The sequence below is a fragment of the Ictalurus punctatus genome, chromosome 18, assembly GCF_001660625.3.
Source record: "Ictalurus punctatus breed USDA103 chromosome 18, Coco_2.0, whole genome shotgun sequence".
Lineage (NCBI taxonomy): Eukaryota > Metazoa > Chordata > Actinopteri > Siluriformes > Ictaluridae > Ictalurus > Ictalurus punctatus.
The window spans coordinates 5,520,847-5,541,377 of NC_030433.2; the positions used below are offsets into that span (position 1 = coordinate 5,520,847).

Consider the following 20,531-nt stretch of genomic DNA (forward strand, 5'->3'; position numbering starts at 1 on the left):
AATGGAAAATTGTGGAAATCTGCAACCATTTGCGTAGAGGATGTGACCTTGGCTCCAAATCAAATTAAACATGCGGAAACTTCCTTTATTTCTATTAAAAAAAAATAAAAAATCTCCAACAATGTGAACCAATGAACAATAATGTGTGAACAGGAAATAAAAAGGAGTAAATGATTCTGTTTTTAAAAAAAAAGCCAGTAAAAAGCTTAAGCGGTGGGGAGCTGAAAATTGGTGCTGGGTTATTTAAAGAGTCCGTTCAGACGCTCTAATTTGCATTATTCTAAATTTCCAAACTGCCTCGATGCGTCCGACCTTTGATGTGAATTTCAGCACATTAACCATGACATTTTTACTAGCGTTTCTGGTTGACTTTTTCCTGTTGATGTGCTAGACAAGCACTATATACGAGAACAAAGTCATGTGTGTGCGTGTGTATGCAGACTTTTGACTAAATGAAAGTAAAACCAAGTGAATGCAAGAATGAGGATAAATTACAACCAGTACGAGATTTATTTGCTGTGTAAACAGTCGAGTCGAAACATTTTTGCTGAAGTTAATTACCAAAGCCAGTCCTCAGAGCGACATGAACAATAAAAGCAACTCAGGACTAATTCATTAAAGCCGTTGTCAAGAAACTCCCTTGATTTTAGCCAGCACTGTTAACCCGGCAGAATTCTAGGAAATTTAGACCCGATAAATATATGGACATGGAATAAAATGAGTCTGTATGCCGTGTATGGTATGAAACTTGAATGAAAATTGATTGAAAGAATTTTATACCAAAGCACTGATTGGTCAGAATGTGCTGATGAATTTTCTGTACTAGCACGACTATAAGATGCTTGTATTTGTAGATTTGGTGAAGTTGTCTGTGAGATGTTTATTAAGCGTTTTTGGAAGGAGTCTCCAGTGTTAACGCTTTTGTAACAGTCAGATGTTTCAAGTAAAGATCTTCAAGAAAGCTTCAAGCTTTCCGGCATGGGAAAGTCTTCAGGTCTTGCGCTTTGTGGTTTCTCGGAAACAAGACAAGCAGCATTTTTTAAATAGGTATTAATATCTGCTATAATATAAGTGATAACAGGAACTAACTTGTCTCACAGACATCCCTCAAGTCTCAGGACTAGAACAAACACAAGCTCCTAGCTAATAATATCATGTCAGCAGAACGTATACTAAACATTAGGGTTGTAGCAACTTTTGCTTTTAAGAATGCTGTTTACGTAATCAGTCCATACAAGATTTCGCTTTCGGGTTATTTTTAGTGATTGTTGTGGCAAAAAAATGCTTGATTTTGCTGCGTTTTTTAAATTTCTTTCAAAATTTGCAATGCAATTTGTGGAGTTTTTATGAATTGGCGAAATCACAATTGCACTCAGGTTTGCCACGTGAATCGAGGAGGGCTTTGACTGAATACACGTTGCGATAACGTCGCATGACGCGTTTCGCCCGAAATCCGCGGAAAATTAACGGTAATTTAGAAAAATTGCAAACGCCTCTGAATATCGTCGAGTTTGCTTGAGTTTTGCGTTAATTTCTGCAATCGCAAAATCCGGGAGGGACTGCGTAATGTTTGCACACGTTCCTACAGCATCGCTGCAATATTTTTAGTTGTCAGACATCTAGCACAAATTCCATTATGTCCATTATAGCTTATCTGAATCGAAACGCTGTCTGAGCAACATCTTGACGAAGCATTATTAGAGTAGACATTACATTTAAAACAATGGAGGGTGTTGGCACAACGGAGGCTCACTGGTTCAGGTTAAGAACAAAAGATTGCGAGTTTACGTTTAGGACGTCCATAAAAGAAAAAAACAACAACAACAACAACAATGTTTTTAATGTGTTCGAGCAGAAATTCTTAACCCGTAGTCGCCTGAAACAATCCTGCATCTGCTGTAAGTTACTTTAGACGAACATATTCCCGTAAAGTGCTAAATGTAGAAATGTACACTTCATTCAGGCAGGACTCATACAGTCAGGATGGAAAGAGTGAGTAAAAAAGAAAAACTAGGTCGAGTCACATGACCGGCCCGATGCAGGAGGGATTACGCTGCCGCACCATGTGGTCATTTACAAAACAAATGTTGACTACAGCTTTATCTCTGGCTTTCTGACCAGCTCGGCGGAGGGAGGGTGTAACCGAGTCGATGATGTGCTTCGTACAGAGCGAATAAGAGACTATAGATAAAGACCTGCAGCTATTTGGGACACAGCTGTGCCACACAAAAGCAACACTGTATTTCAAGAGCAAAAATAAATAAATAAATAAATAAATCAGGCTGCAGCCTGAATCTAAAATGGAAGCTGAGTAAAAGCCAAATGCAGTAGTGCATTACGTGTTTGGTTAAGGAATTAAATCTGTAATAAATGAAGCAGAAGTCCCTGCTTAATGCTAAAAAGAGCAAGATGTGGAAATTGAAGGAAAATGCCAATGTGCTCTGGGTAAAAAGTCGAGTACGATGGATGTTTAATGCAAAGTGACGACCCAACACAGGCAATGCCCTTAAAAAAAAGGCGTAGAACCAAAAATGTATTAATTTACATCACTAAAAACAAGCAACTGAAGAAGACAGTTGATGGAATTATCATAATGTTGAAGATTATATTATCATTTCTGTAAGCTGCCTTCGAACACTTTTACACTGCAAGTTATTTCATAACAGGACGTTTTTGGGGGGTTTTTTTCCCCAAAAGGATTCGTAAAGAACCGTGAAAATCAGCCTTGAAGGGAAAAATTACTAACGGATACTAAACAAAAGAGACAGAATGTCATTTCAGTGTACAGAGAGGCTCGGACTAAAAGCTGAGCATAAAAAAGCAGCAAAACAGATCTGGATCAAGAGAACAAGCAGACAGGCTGATGCAAGGTCACACTTCAATGCAAAATAAATAAATAATGAAGAAATGAAGCACTTATGCGAGAAATATTATATATATATATATATATATATATATATATATATATATATATATATATATATATATATATATCACACACACACACACACAACATAAATTCCTGTTAAGACTCTGAAATACGTTAGATCTATATATATTGTTTTAAGACATATGCTGCCTGTAAGGCTTCTACAAACGATTAAATAAAGGGTGTGAAAAAAAATTCTAAAAACTTGTTTTCGGTTCATCATTATGAGTTATTGTGTTTGGAGTAGTGGCAAAATTAACACAAGCTGTGCAAAAACAGAATAAATACAACTTAAGAAATATAATACTATAAATAAATATAATACTAGTTGTACTAGTCACTCAAAATATATTGGCACCCCTAAGAATTATTTAAACAAATGCAAACAAAATGTCGTTTTTGACAAACCTATCTGCCAGGAAGTTCATACTTATTATAACCATTTATTTCATTATTTCTTTTATTATTATTTGAATTATATTAACAGGAGTTTGACTAAAAGCCTGTGTGGAAAAAAAAATCTGGAAACCAAAGACAAAAAAAAAAAAAGGTAATAAAGAAAAATAAAGGGAAAAAAAGGATAGCCTAAATGAAATAAAATAAATAATAAAATAATTGTTGTAAAAATCCACAAATGTCAAAATTTACAAACACAATTTTGTAATGTGTGTTTTAGTTCACGGTCGTTTTTTAGTTCTGTTTTGTATCATCTTGTGCGCAGATCTTGTGATTTTGTTCTCTGTTTTTAGCACAAGATTAGCCCTTAAGAAACATAGCTGGTTTGCGAAACAGCAGAGTAAAGTCAGCATGTAAGGAAGGAGTGGATGCTGAGGTAGTGGAGTGAATAATGCAGGAATGAGGAGAGTCAATCCATCCACACACACACAGTAACGATGTGCACATCTCTCTCTCTCTCTCTCTCTCTCTCTCTCTCTGTCTCTCTCTCTCTTTCTCTCTCTCTCGTTACAGGTGCAGCCAGGCAGAAAGATGTAGGCCATCTGCACAGCAACACAGAGAAAATAGCTCAGTACGCAGACAGAGGGGGACACGTTCAACCACCTGCATCCGAGAGAGAGTGAGACACGGCAGAGAGGGAGAGAGAGAGAGAGAGAGAGAGAGAGAGAGAGAGAGAGAGAGAGAGAGAGAGAGAGAGAGAGAGAGTGTGTATCAGACTGGCAGATAATTATTTAAGGAAAAAGCTTAAATCACCTCAGAGGCAGAGTGAGACTAGCAGAGAGAGAAAGAAAGTGAGCAAGTTCGGATTTTTATTTTTGGCAATAAAGCACTGTGAAATTGAAAAATGAAAACAGAAATCCTATAAGAGAGAGAACAGGTGTTTTTTTTGTGTGTTTTTTTTTAAGTTTATTTTTTCCAGCAGATTTGATTGAGAACGAGCAGAAAGAAAATAACTAATAAGACTAACATTACTATAAGAATTAATATGTAAGAATGAAAGACTGTTATAGGAAAATAATCAACAATGAGGTCTTGCATAGAAGCCTAAAGTGTTTTATTCCTCTTGTATGTCATAAATTTCCTAACGATGACATAAAAAAAAAAAGATAACACATTGTGAACAATGCATTGTGCTTTTTTTTATCCAATTAATGTTACTTTTAACATTATGGAAAGTCCACAAGCCAAGTAAGTTCCTGTTATTACTTATGATACAGCGGCTATAAATATCTCTACTTTTCTCCCTTTTGAGGTAAAATAAAATAAAATAAAATAAAACGCATCTTATCATGTTACTGAGAAGCTGGAAGTTCTCTTTCCTGGATCAGAAAACTGACTTGACTGTTACAAAAAGTGCTGACACTGGAAACTCCTCCCTTAAGTTAAATGAACATTAAGTAAATGATCACAGCCCTACCAGACCACACACACCAACATAAAATCAGGTCTGGTCTTCAACCCAAACTTTTTGTTTAAGATGAGGACGATTCTACACACGTCTAAAACTCACGTCAATAGAATATTTCTTAATCGCCTCGACCACGGACAATTCGTTCCAGGATCACGATTCATGGTTAAGGATTAAATTTTACTCTCCAATAAGAGCGAGCAATTTCTGTCAGGATTAGTGTGTTTAAATGGAGCAAGAGGCGTAGCAGGTTTTTTTTATTTTATGGCAAGCTGGGTTCCGGCTCTGTCTCGCTCTCTCTCTCTGCTCAACCACTTCATTAGGCTCCCTACACAAAGGGGGTGGGGTGGTGGTGGTGGTGGTGGGGGGGGGTCTGGTCGCATGGGCGCAATTTAGACCACAATAAAAATGTGGAACGACTCGACCTGTGCCGTAATGGGAGTCTCTCATTTATTTACATGGCGGCGCACTTTAAAGCCGCCGAACGCAGACTGCACGAATGAGAGAAGGGAAGAAAACGGGGGCTAAATCAAAAGAGCGACCCGTAAATTCAGGGGGACTTTCTCCAGATGTTGCCGAAATATTCACTGAAGCACTCCAGATGTGCCAGTTCTCAAGACTTCCTCTCTCCTTCCAGCCTTTTCCTTTTTTTATGTTGCTTTATGTCAAAACCGTCTCTTATAGGAAAGATTGATAGCTATATAAGTACAAAGGATTTAAAAGGGGGAAAACCCCGCACAAATAATATTACTAATACCAATACTAAAAAAAGTGAGAGTAAGTGAGAGGAGGAAAAAGAAATGGAAGATTTGTCTGAAATGTTCCACAGCAGCATGATGAAATGAAACACAATCCCCAGGTAGAGAGTGTTTTTCTCCATTGTAACACATTTAGTGGGAGCTGTGGTTAGTCCTGTGGTTCCCACACACACACACACACACACACACACACACACACACATATACACATGCGTACACACACAGTAAAATGTGCCAGGGTTGCTACTCCGCCCTCAGGCTGTGACCCAAACACAACCTTTAACCCAAAGTATCCCAGACAATACAACAGCCATAAGCTTCTCTGGGTAGCGCACCTCTTAAACACACTTAAAAAGTGTATTCAAGTTTTGCCAGACTAGAAACAACACACACACGCACACTATAATCCGAGGCTGTCTCCTGTTCCTCGCCGTAGGCTGAAACACAAGAAACCGTCCTAAATGTGACACTTGAACTTGTCAGGGCCGTTTTCTTCAGGCGTTGGAATGTACGCCCTGCGGAATGCGGTGCATTGCTCTCTCTCACACACACACGCGCGCATACACACACACACGCATACGCACACACACGCATACACACTTCCAGTGCCTGCCTGCTTGCTTCTCATCTCCCTCTGGGCTTTTCTGCCCTAAGAAACGTTCTTCAAGTGCCATCGTAAGCATAAAGGCTCCGCAGCCCAAGGCAGGCTGTGCCGGTAGTCTAGACAAACACGCAGGACAACAGCCAAACCACAACCGCCTCCTGATCCGATGCCATAAGTGCTCCTAAATTACTCGAACAATTCAAACTGAAATACAACACACACACACACACACACATCAGTGGCAGCTAGTGGCACTCAGGTTTAAAGGGCTCTCACTCACAGCTCAACAGCCACTTAATGATAAGCAGGATCCTCACACTAGGGAGCTGATAAGAACGTGTCTTTTCTCCTCCCTAAGCATGAGGCTCTGATTAGCACCTCTAAAGCACTGATCAAACACATGCCTCATCAGTACGAGTCAAAATCCTGGAAAATGATCAATATTGCGACATAATTCCCATATATACATAAGTGTGAACAGAAGCTGATCCACTGCCAGGAACAAGAACGGCATCTCGATGGATATTTAGCCGAGTGAACAGAAAGACTGACGTGAAAAACAATGTCTGCCTACATTATTGATCCAGAATTAAAGTTTTGTTCCCAATTTGGTCTTCCCAATTCCCAGCCACAAGCTGATTCTCCCCATCGCACATCAACTACCAAGCAGGGACGGTGAAGGCTAACATGTGCTTCGTCCGAGACACGTAAAGCAGTCTCTCCAAGATTTCAGGATTTCACAGAAATGAACGCAAAAATCGAGAAAACTCTCGATTTCAAAAATGCCACAGATTTTCCGTAGATCTGGGCCAAGACACATCATGTGACATCATCACAGCGTGCTTCAGCCAAAGCGCACTTCGATTCACGTGCGCCGAACATGAGTACAGCTAAAAGGTCTCATTTACCAACAAACTGAACTACAAAACTATGCCAATTCAGGTGGTTTTCCACACACACACACACACACACAAAAAAAAAAAACGCCCAAAAAACCCCCCAGAAATTGCAGCAAAATCAAGCATTTTTTGCCGCAATAATCACAAAACACTGCGAAATTCTGTACTACTGCGTCAGAGGACATCATTACACACTTACAGGAAAGCGCTATTCATCCTCTTCCTCGTGAGCTTGATACTTGATGCCCATGATTGACTCGTGTCGCTGTGATTGACGTGTGATTGAGCACGGCCAATTTTTCTTCCTTGACTCACGGCCACAAATGGCTGTGGACGACATTTCTACGCTACATGTAAAGTAGGCAAAACAATGTAAATATTAATAATTCATCTGCAAATTTTAACAATCAAACCAGCTGTTTCCAATCACCTAGTAATTGTTTTTAAGAATTTTTTTTTAAATATACTATTATGACAATACTTGCAATATCTCACAAGTTTCTTGTGGCATAATTATCCTAATACTAACATTAGCTTAACATTGTTGAATCTCCCAGAACTAGTGTAGATATATACAGGACGTCCAACTGAATATAAACCAGAAAAAGTCATAAATTTAGAGGCTAAATCAAGGCAGACCAGAAGCAACCAAAAGCAGACCAATGGCTTTTTATGGGCCAATTAAAGTCATGCAGAACGCCCAGTAATGGATGTCTCTGGTCAGTCAGTGCTCAATGGAAACCTAAATGTGGTAACACCATTTAGAAATGTAAGTGATTTAGAAATGAAGTAGCAGTTGGCCACTTGTACCATGGACATCATTTTTCATAAAACGAATGCAATATATATGAGGGAGTCACCAGCAGTCACAAAGAACAGGATGTAAGTTGAGAGAAAAAGCAAAACTCAGGTGTCTGAAACACAGATTCCAACAATTACAATGATTTGCTTTGTCTCACAACCTGTGGCAAATTTGAATATATGCACCCTGATACAATAAAATCAGAAAGCTATGTATTTAAATGACGCAAATGCTGAACATTATCAGTAAAGTCCCAGGCATTAAGTGGGAAAACACTATTACACAGCAAACATCTACACAGTCTCATCCTTGTTCTAGGAGCTACAAGGAGCTTTGTTTATGGATTATAGTGAAGTTTTCATCCAACTGTTTACTTGGGATGAGGTAAAAATTGAGTCATGGAACATCCAAATTTCCTTTTCATGGATTGAGCAATAAATTCAAAGAAGAAGTTCTTCATAAATCAGACTTCCACATAGGCTTATGCCAAAGTTACCAAATGAAAAACAAGCACTAGGCTACACTGTACACAAAAACGGGACAAAACAAAATTAATATATATTTAAAAAGTTTGCTTTTAGTTTTAGACTATGTTTAAATTCAAAAAGTGCCAATGCTACCTGCTGTAACACTGCTGTAATACTGTGTGTTTTTCATGTGTTTAAAAAAAAATAAAAAATCATGAGAAAAATAGCTCTCAGTTTTTTTTTTTTTTTAAAAAAAAGCTTGGGCTGCTTTTTTTAGAAAAAACTGAGAGCTATTTTATATATTTTTTTTACGTAGTCTGGTTTAATAATGAATGAAATAATACGGAAAACATAAATCACTACCCTATACGACTTTGCACAAAAGAAACACCAGAGGCTCTAACACAAACGCTAATATTATGTGGAAAATAAGCTTTGATGCATGGATCAGGCTGAAAACTTGGATTAATGATAAAGACAAAGATACGCTGAAATAAAAGATGACTTTTTTGCATAAATTATGAGGCAGTAACTGTGTGTTATTAACTAATGGAATAAACTACATATCAAAATAGTATGTTAGGTGTGGATGAAGCTCATTTGTATACATGTCTGTACATCTTTTGAATATTAATATCTATATTTAAATGTCTTCACCTTTCCCGGTGTAATTAACACAATCGCTTGTACTGAGACGGACCTGCATCGGGGCTGTGACTCTGAAACTTAATGAATGGAGGCCCAGGTGAGATTCAGGAAACAGGAGAGGAGAGGAAAAAAAGTGGGCAGAATGAAAGAACACTGGAGCTGGACGCATCTACTGCCTGTAAATCAGGTTCCTGAGTGCTGGGCTCAGTGGGGAGGGGGGAAAAAAGAAAGAACAAAGTGAAGAGAGATTGATCCTGATAAAAGGAAAACCTGGTTCTCATAGAAAAAAAAAAATATGTTCCTGCTTTATCCCGGTCGTCTTATATTTCCTTGCAAATCCTTCCATCTTATCTTAATTCGGCGGATCACATTATGGTGGCTGTAATGGATCTGGGTTATCATAATTGCAATCAGGGCCCTTAATCTGTCACATTGGTTTTAGTGCTCCAGTGTAAACTGTAGCATTAGTGGACATAGTCGCATACACACACACACACACACACACACACACACACACACACACACACACACACTCACTCGGACATGCAAGCACACACTGGTCCCTGTTTTCTTGTCACAAATGTTCACACAGAGTTTGGCATATCTCTGCCAGGACCACACACTTCTGCCTAGGAGGTTATATGATATCTAGTAATACGTAGTAGCATGTTATGTTATTAATACGGACACTGAAAGATCATCATTACCACTGATATATTTTTCTGTGCTAAGAAACTGTTAAGTCATGTATTTACAATAATAAATTTTTTTAAAAAGTTTTATATATATATATATATATATATATATATATATATATATATATATATATATATATATATATATATATATATATTTATTTATTTACTAGCTTGTATTTGTCACAGATAAACACAAGTGAGATTTCACTATCAGTCTCAATTTTCATAGATTCTTTTGACAGTAGCTGGTTCGTAGAAAACAATCAAGATTTGGGTCACTAACATTAGCTAAGTTAAGCCTATAAGCTAGCTAGCCAGCTTAGCACACAGGCTCAGCGGCTAATAGTTTATGAGTGTCCTCTAATAATTTATGTGATAGCTTAAAAGCAGTAGTGGTTAATTTGTGAGATAATATACTGAGCTAAAATGGGAAATGAAAACCAAATGGAGAAAAAAAAAAAAGCTAGCAAGCTAGTTCACTGCTTATAACAATCTCGTATTTGTCACAGACACTCGGAGTAGGATTTCAGTATAATTCGCGATTTGTATTGTTATTTTCTCACAGATTTATTTAACAGCAGCTAAATGTTAAAAAAAAATTTTTTTAAATGCCATGACAATCAAGATTTTGGTCACTAACTTTAACTTTATAAGCTAGCTAGCCAGCTAAGCATACAGGTTTTTGCCGCTAATAGTTCCAGAGTATCCTGTAAAGATTTAGTTTTAAAGCTGGAGTGTTTAATTTGTGAGATAATATACTGATCTCATTATTTTCAGCACCTGAAATCAGAAAAACTTTGTGCTGTGGTAAAACAATTTTCACCAAAACACTCATCTATATTAATGAGAATGAGCCATCTAAGGTAGTTAATATCATATGAAATTTCAGCATTGTTACATGTCCACCACAGGCAGTCAATCACGCTGTGATACTGGATGCGCTGTGTTATTTTTCCTTCATAAAGCGGAAATGGACACCGCTGTATTACCTTGCTGTCAATGTTGCACACTAGGGGCCAGTACAATTTGATTACAGGCTGAGGAATAGAAAACATTCAAACTGGCAGGGCTGCTCCTGGATGGGAATTCAACTGTCTATCGCTGCTTGATTAATGAATGGGGAAAGACAGGAGAATCGAACACAAGCATCAACCGAACTCCAAAAACATTCAGTTTGCCAAAGTGTGTCTTTTCTAAAAACTAGAGACTCCAAGGATAGAAAGGAAAAAAACTACAGTACTACACAGCTACATACTGTAGACTAGCACAGATGGAGGTGACAGACACGGTGACATCGAGCGCTAAGCTTCAGGAAGCCTGTTGGCAAAATAAAATAATAATAATAATAATAATAATAATAATAATAATAATAATAATAAACCCAAAACCAATTCATTCCCTCCCTGCCCCTCCTTCACTTTGCAAGCACATACGCAGGAAATTTTTCCATCGTCTGCCTCTGATTAGACCCAGCAGACATATGGCAGGAATGAATATATTATAATACACACACACACACACACACACACACACACACACACACACATACACAGCAAGATTGATCAATATCCCACTCAGTGCATGCAAGTAATACTTAGTAAAAAGACAGCAATGTTGCCAGCTTGTTTCAGGGTAAAGTAGCCAATGCATGCTCAAATAGTCTCCAGATGATGTCACAGAGTAATTAGCATATTCGTCGAATTGTCATGATTTGATTATCAAAACGTCTTTCAGGAAAAAGATTTTCTGAAGACACTTGAATAAAATAGAATGGGATTTGTATGAGAATTAAAATTAATAGATTAGAAACATATTCGCAAAACGGTCAAAGCAGCTATTTACATAATTACAAAATACCATAATTTGTGTCAAGAATGCAGACAGAAAGAAGCAGTGGTAGTGAGTAGTCAAGAAATTGACATGAAAGAAACAGTTACAGATGGAATAAAATGCTTTTATTACCTTTAAATATAGTCAAGAAAAGAACTGGACAAATAATGGTGATCAGTGATCGGTTATTGGGGACATCGAGTCAAGCAAGCGCAACACACTGGTAGTGAGTCTACTAAATCAAGTGGAGGACGTCGTTAAGGTCTGCACCAAAAAATTCTTGTTGTAAATATATATATATATATATATATATATATATATATATATATATATATATATATATATATATATATATATATGCACCATGGTTAAACCTTACCTGAAGCAAACTGAAATCCAGAGCAGGAAACCATGTGGGGAGCAAAGGTCATGGTCTCTCTACTCTTTGTTTTTTAAAGCTTTCAATCTCACTACTGTGGGGTTTCAACCTCACAAACTGTTAACAGTGTATACTGCAACTATGACATAAATTCAGCTATATGCTCTATAATGGACTCAAAACCAACCAGGCCATAAATCTGAGTGTTACATTACGTCATATTGTTTCTCTCCTGCACAAAATAAATCAGTAATGATAGCCTTCTGCAACTTCTATGCTTACATATATATGAGAAATGAAAGATTTTAAAGACAAAAAAGCCCCATCCCATTTCCGTCATATTTTTTTCATTTCAAAACAAAAGAAGAATACAGGTAAATGTACACAGACCAATCTGCATGTACATAATTAGTGCAGCATCGTATCTTAAAGTCCAGTGGTGTATTTTAATGATGCTCCTCTACAGATATACTTCTTTAGACCCACTGAGACGGGATTATGTTCTATAGGTGATGTCTGTAACAGTATTTTTTACATGTCAGGACCAGTGAGTTTCCACAGGGCTTTTCTTATAAAGACAGATGTTTAATATGCATTAGCTGTTTAAATATACAGAACATTATGGGATCATTTACAATTATGTTTCATGTTAGACAATTAAGGAACTTACGTTTTTCTGACAAAAAAGTCTAAAAGTTGCATTATGATGGAATGGCCTCCAGTGTCCCTAAGACTTGCTCTGGAAATGGGTTAAGGGAGAAAAACACCAGCATGGTTGATCTAGAAATACAATCGCCTGGAATTTTGGAATTAAACCACATCAAAATTTTAATTTGATCTTTTCCAAATAGGGCTTAAAAATTACCCTTGAGGGTCTCGCTCCAGCGACAAGCATTTGTACCTTAAAGCCCCAGTTTAGTAGCTGTTTATCAAAACTAGTGGATTGCAAGAAAAGCAAAGCATGATCACTTTAAGCCATTAACTTTTCCTATAAACCCGTTCCTATAAAAATGACAGCTGCAGCCCTTTTACAAAAGGGAACCCAAAACTGGCAGGCAGTAAAAAACCTGACTTGTATGCTTTAATGGTGTGAGACTGTGCGCCCCCCTCAAACACGGCCCTGTAAAATAATCCCCACACCCAGTTCTACCTTTGTTCCTGAATTATGGCCAGGAGAGGAATGTGCAACCCCTCCACCATGGTTATGAATGTCAGTTTCTCCTCAAAGACCATGAAGTTGACTGACAAGGCGGAGAATAGTAGCACCCACATCAGTCGGATCCTGAGACACGGTCGAAGACTCCATGAAAGATATATTGCGGTTTAAATGACGGGTTGGCACCATAAGACTGGCTTATTGACTCTTGAATGGTAAAAAGTGAAAATAGCTTGCGGGACTCCTAGGGACGTGCTTGTTTTTGTGGCTGTAACGAAAAATCTGATGATCAAAGTGATTTTTGGTAAAACGGCAAAGAGAATCAGCCTTAGCACAAATACTAGTCAGTGAAACTAAATAAATCATAGTCTGATGTTAGCACAATGGTGCAGCAGGCTGATGCAACAGCTGACAAACGGCACTCGGTCCCATGATATAGTCATGCACCGCACGCACACACACACACACACACACACACACACACACACACACACACACACTAAAAAATGACAATACATTTATCCAGTTACTTTAGCTCTTTAAAGTGTAAAGTGCTAAACATCACAATCATGCACTGCATAAACAAATCACTATCAAGTTCATTAAAAACAATGAAATCAACGTGTGTTGCTGGTTAACTTTTAATGAGCTAATGGACAGTAAATAAATGAAAAGTGTGCACTGTGCAGGTTGACAATTATTCATTAAAAGGAGATATACATCAAGCCGAGAGGCAATTAATAATGCTAAAATTGCTATTGAAAAAAGGTCTATGGGAAGAATGAATGACGAGTGGAAAGCTAAAAATAAATAAATTAATTAAATCTAAGAAATCACACTGAGTAAAGGGTTCGAGATGATGAATCTTTTGCACTGGCAAAATTGATAAGTACCCAATGCAGCACCAAATGAAATGCCTCAAATTTGGACTCTATCTTGTCCTGACTATGGTCTAATGTCAATTACTCTGCCTTCTTTAGCGTTAAATCAAACGCCTGCAGTCCGAAAGACCGCAAAATTCACCCCAAAAAGTTGCATTTATAAATATACTGCATACGTATTGACGTCGAAACTGCAGAAAAGTCCTCACAGCCCACTGAGCACTCAGACATCTTGTCTTGGTGTAGAGACAATGTAACCATGAGTGTTAAGGTGTAACATGACTCTTTCATGAAAAGGGACACAGTAACACTCCAGACTGTCTTCGGCCTGATAAGTAACACAATGGCCAAACTGAACTGTATACGACCCCCCCCAGTTCATGAGCTCATCTGTGGGGATCTGCAAGTATTGGGTTACACGCATTATTGTGCTCCGAGCTCTACTACCTTCAGCATCTATTTGGTTTAGAGGCGACCCTAAGCACAACTGAGTGGGATGTGAAGAGTACCTGGTCTGATTGTGGCCTCAATGGTACAGGGTCAATGATATATGATAAGTGCTATGACTGAATTTGCTTAGGATGTGCAACTTGACATTACGAACCAATGCTGCACGTCACCACACAAAGACTTATTTAAGGCAACTTTCTAATTTACAATTTTCTTGCCACAGATAAGAATCGCACATCGTCAACTAATTCTTTGGAGGTTTTAGAACGCATTTGACACGCTCGTTAGAAGTTTATTTAGTGCCACTGCGACCAAAGACAGTGACAACACTTTTGGACACTGCCAGAATTTCTCTTATTAAAATCTCAGAGTGTGACGGCTGCTTTGACGCTTGAATAAAAGCCACCAAGCCGGACGATAGCACAGGGTGATGCGGGACTCATCAGACAGCTACAAATTCGCTAGCGGCAATGCAGTAACGTAAACGAAACATCCTAATACACAGAAATGAAAATCCTTAGTACCTCTTGATCACTTTGATGAATGTTACTATTCATCCAAACCCATTTTCAGCACTAACCCATATCTCGCACTGATTGATGAAGGAAGCTGAACATAAAGTGGATTTCTTTAATCACAGGTCTATCATATTATCAGATATGGAGAATGTAATTGCAAACACCGTTACAGAATTCAGCTAAGAATTTCTATTGGGATCATTTTATATAGTGGGACACGTAATAATGATAAAAGTCTACTGTAATCACACAGCGCTAAACCGGCTTCGCTTTAGGTATAAAATACATAATAAACTGTGCTATCCCGGTCAGGGTGGTGGTGGTGGATCCGGATGCAGTGTCCTGAGAACATTGGGCACGAGGCGGGAGCACACCATACATGGGACTACAATCGATACACACATTCGGATATGGGGAGAACATGCACAGAAACTTCGCGCAGACAGAGCTCAGGATTGGAGCGGTGACACCTTGATTGAGGTGCGAGTGTATTATTAGAGAACAATCAGGACTCATGTGCTTGGGGTGTTTTAGGTGATTAAATTAATACTACTACTACTACTACTACTACTACTACTAATAATAATAATAATAATAATAAACAAAATATGTAACCACTTAGACTTAGTTAAGGTTCTTTAAAATTCCTATTATTAGACATTATACAGTAAATCCATCCTTATTTACACACACACACACACACACACACACACACACACACACACACACACACACACACACTTTTTAAGTCTTTAGTTCTTTATTACATAACAACTTTCTACCACACAAACAAATAACAACGATTTATTAGGAATAATTATGCGCAGAAACGACCTATAGCATGTTAGAATTATACAATGCGTTTTTAAAGCGCAGTATGGAGCACCAAAACACACCCCCACACAGGTTAACCTATAGAAACCACACCTCTTCACTGCTAATCAGTTAACGCACAGACAGTACTAAAGCAGTTATATACATTAACTGTCATGTAAACTTATTTATTTATTTAAAGAAGTTTTAAACACCTATTTGTTTAATGTGTGTATAACATACTGTCCACATCCTGAACCAGACTAATCTACAGTTATTCAGGACTAAAATAAAATCGGAGTCGGATTAATTTAAAAAAAAAATAAAAAAATTATTTTTTTAAAGTGCAAAGTCGGATGCATAAGAACATAATAACGTTAGAACAACATGCTTAATGAGTGTTTTATAATAAGAAATTCGATTTGAAACTGAAAGGAATAGAGACGTGAACGTTTGGGTGAAGTGAAGGCGCGCTGTGACATTCTAACACACACACACACACACACACACACACACTACATTACACTCCACTCCACTCCTAAAACATAGTCATACAGTCCAAATACACAGCACCACCTCAAATTTCGGAAACTTCCGGCATTATTATAGGCTCGGATCTGATCATCAATAGCAGTCAAACGTAAACACGGGAGAGGAAGCAGACTTTATTAAATGCCCCGCTTGCTACTGTCATTGGAAACGCGTGTCAGTGGCACTGGAGCCAAGTTTTGCGCACTTGAAAACAGTAACCCTGTCTAAATTAAAAACGTGTAGGATGTGCAAGCTACAAGTTTGAAATCTAGAAGTCATCCTGCACGTGCACGTTTTGATTCTGGGCATTAAATCGTGCGCACACGGCGCACAAACGTGTGCAAAGACGCGCAGGGAGAAGGACACGTTGAGTGAGACGTTTCCACACTGGGCATTTAAAAGGAAAAAATAAATAAATAAATAAACAGGGAGGAAAACTTACCCAATGATAAGAATGGTTTGGTTTCCATGTCTGATCGGGTTAGCTCATGCCAATGCCAGCTGTTGTTGTTGTTGTTGTTGTTATTTTTTTTTGCTTTGTTTTCAATCTGGAAATTGAAATCGAGCGCGTCCTTGTTGATGGCAGTAAAATGCGGATCCGCGTAGTAAAAGCGCAGTGTGGAAAAGCAGCGTTCACTGACACTCTGCCTGATTTTCACTTTTGCGATAGTTGAGTTTGTTTCTCTCTCTCTCTCTCTCTCTCTCTCTCTCTCACACACACACACACACACTCATAACTACTGCAGCAGGGCCCACTCTAGGGGGACTCCATCCCCATTGAGGGACGTCCTCAATCAGGGACGCATTACTATTCAGCATTCTTACCAGAAGACAACTCAAACTAAGAGGCATGAACATAAATATCCAACACTTCCAACCACTATATGAATACTTATCATTTAACACGTGATTGATCTTCAACATCCACAGATTTATTCTGACTTAATAATAATAATAATAATAATAATAATAATAATAATAATAATAATAATTTTTACTTGAAATGTTTTTTTATTGGTCTATTTCCGGTCAATTTGGGTTTTTGGTGAAATAGTGGTTGCCCACGAGAGCGTTCGACTTCCTGCTGATAATAGTGATTGCATACATAAATGTATTTTTAAGCTAGAGAATTTTTGGAGGTAGATTTGATCATTTGTACACTGTGTGCACTATAGTATATTGGCAATGTGGAGAATAAGTAGTGCACTAAATGTATACAGTGGACTGCTGTGTACGATTTTTAATCTCAAGGATTTTATTCATGGATCCTATCGGATGTCCTGTGATTAAATTATGTAATATGTGCAACTGTAAAACAGAAGGAAAACACGATTGTGTGTGTGTGAGTGTGTGTGTGTGTTAGGATTTTTGAAAAAAAAATTCCTTCTTTGGTTTATGTTCTATTTGTTGCTGGGTAGTTTTCCAACATCGATATCAAATATGAAAGAAGTTCACCTCTGATCAGCCTGCAAGTTCATTGACTCAAAATTGACTCGTAAAAGGTCACAAAATAATACGCTGACCTGAGACCCAAATGGAGGCTTTAAAGAGACTGTTTTTTCCCCAGTCTAATCTTAAAAATTAATCAGACAGAGCTGAAATCAAAGGAAGTGCATGTCTAGAATGAATAAACATATAAATGGTTCGGATATATAGGAAACTGAATGCTGCATGTTGGAGTGTGATCTGATCCGTGACTGAAACTTTATTTCAAACATAACATCTTAAGCAGTTGTTATAGCGACATTTCATTTAGGATAAAGCAGTTACTGAAGATTGAAAGTTGTGTAATTTCCGATAACAGCAAAACCCGAAGATGATTATTTCTCAATAACAACATGTCCCAAAGTCAACAAGTCAACAATTACGATTTTTAAACGATTAAAGCGTGGCTTGTAATGTTACAAAGAAACCTGAACACACAATCTGAACACTTTACAAAGCACTGACACTGGAGACTCCTTCCATAAATGTTGTCCATAAATAAACATCTCCTTAGAGAAAGCTTCACCATATCAATCATTATACATCTTTGTTAAATAGCGGCACTTTTTCTTATTATAATTAGCCTTATTGGATTATATGCTGTGTCTATTATACGAGTCCCTGTTAATTAGCTGTAACTCTAGAAATGACAACGTATTATAACAAGCACGTTAGCGTACGTATAAACCTGTGATACGAATTACAGCCGACATTACAGTCAGAGCTGCTGACCAATCAGATTCAAGAATTCAACAGCGCTGTGGTATATTATAAAACAAAAAAAAGCTCTAAATGCTAGTTTTCTCTTGAGAAAAATGAAAAATCATATGGACGAATATGCCAGCGTATTCTCTGCAGCACAACAGAGCTGACGTTCTTACACAGAGACCCTGCTCATTTGTTCATCGTTATATCGCTGTCATCTAAACGTGGCCATAACGACACTTTATCTCTTATTGCTGATTTTGCTCTCCAGCCACCTGTCCATGTATATACATGTCTCATCGGTCTTAGCGCTAATAGAAGGCTGAGAGAGCTGCTGGCCAAGATCCCGTCCGAGGATGCTGAAGAGGCAGTATAGAACTTCAGTATAGAGCGCAAATGGGTGGGTATATACACACAATGTCCAGGAATCAACCTGAAGGCCTGCAGAAGAAGAAAAAAAAAAAAAAAGAAAGAAAAGAAAACCTGTCGAGTGTTTGAAAGTGCTTGGTGCAGATCGCCCAGCAGGAGGATACATAATTAATGCAACACACTGTGCATTGGAGATCAAAGACGTTTGTCGACACTATTCAATAAACCCAAAGCATCAATGTCTGGGTTCCAGTTCAAGCTCAGTGTGTGCTGTGTATGTGTGAATGATAAGGATGATATGAACAGGGAGATTGATGTTGTAGCTTGGAGACATTGAGAGCATATTTGAGAGCAATACAACATCTACAGTAATAATGGTTTAAGTACTTTCTGCTAAAGAACAGCTCTGGCGTCCATGAGCTAAAGAGGTCAACGGTTATCTCTGGTATGTATGTTGATGACATCTGGGTATGTCCATATAACATATAGACGTTACATGGACATGCCCAGATGTCATCAACATGCAGGTATTTGTTGATTCATGTAGAGCTGTGGTGGATTCCATCGTTCCGGGTTTTAAATAAATGACAATGATCATCAAACCTTGTAAAACTGAAAAAATACATTTTTCCATCATTTTTGGATTAAAGTTGTTTGTTATTAGTATCATTATAACGTATCCATGCATTTACTAAATCCATAAATTTAACGAAGACTAAAGGTTAGAACCACACACATTTTATTGATAATGCACTGTAGTGTTGGTGCAGCTGTAGTTTTAAAATGGCAAAAGACCGGGAAAAAAAAAGGAAAAAAAAAGTTAGTTCTTGTTATCGTTTACATTACAACAGCTATAAAGCCACCCTTTCATTTTTTTTTTTACTGCTATTCACATCACAGGTTTATATTACAATTATGAAATAATTACTGATCATTTGCCAGAGCTGCTGTTACAGAAAATGAATCAACTTCTAACCAATCAGATTTGAGAATTTAACTGCATTATAAACCAATTATTTATTATGACTCATTAATTAGGCTATTAAGTAGTAATCTTACCAGCTAAAAACATTCTAGGAAGAAAATTCCATCTAACCTCTGGAGAAACCTTTAACGTTTTTAATGTAGAATCCTACAGTAGAGTGTTTTGCTCCTGAAATAAGCAAACAATTAACCCTCCCAAATGCCTTTCAGGAATTCAATGATTTTTCCCCCCTGTGTTTCTTTCGTTGCATCATTCATGGTAAGATTAGTGCAGTTTCCTTTCCATATACACCCCAGTCCACTATGTATAGATTAAATAATCAGTCATAATACAACCTGCTACATTTTGAATCAATCATCCCTCTTCACTTTTTTTCATATAATTCAACCATCAAAAGGCATTATGTATCCAGCAGTTAGACTGAAGTTGACAGCACATTTGACAGTTTTGTACTTACTACGAGCCCAGATATGCCTGTGTACACGGCCAACTTCTAAACATTTCCACTAATGCCAAGCCGTGGTGTTGTGAAACAGGACCAAACAGTGTTTATGGCTGCATGTGGTAAAGTCATTTTCCACAGTTGATTAATTTTGTGGTTTCTTAGGAAGCGAATGGAACTACAGAGCGTAATTTTTGCAAGACCAACACACCACGCTGCATGATGAGGGCATTCACTGGCTGAAAGAAACACCCAGAAAAGTCTATGCTCAATAAAAACAAATGCTGGGCCCAGTTTTGACAAAAGACAGATTCATAC

The 20,531-nt window shown here is 37.8% G+C and overlaps 1 protein-coding gene across 3 annotated transcripts in view; it reads right to left on the bottom strand.

The window, feature by feature from the left end:
- The window catches only part of rxraa (retinoid X receptor, alpha a), a 159,617-nt gene that overhangs the window by 90,946 nt on the left and 48,140 nt on the right, over positions 1-20,531 (bottom strand). Inside the window, exon 1 of one of the 3 annotated variants that reach the window (XM_017492923.3) lies at positions 16,670-16,949. The exons of the other annotated variants lie outside the window; for them this stretch is intronic. Within the exon in view, the coding sequence (XP_017348412.1) occupies positions 16,670-16,697 (28 nt within the window). The 5' untranslated portion in view covers positions 16,698-16,949. Of the gene's footprint in view, positions 1-16,669; positions 16,950-20,531 lie in introns of those variants that run through there. 3 annotated transcript variants of the gene reach the window in all.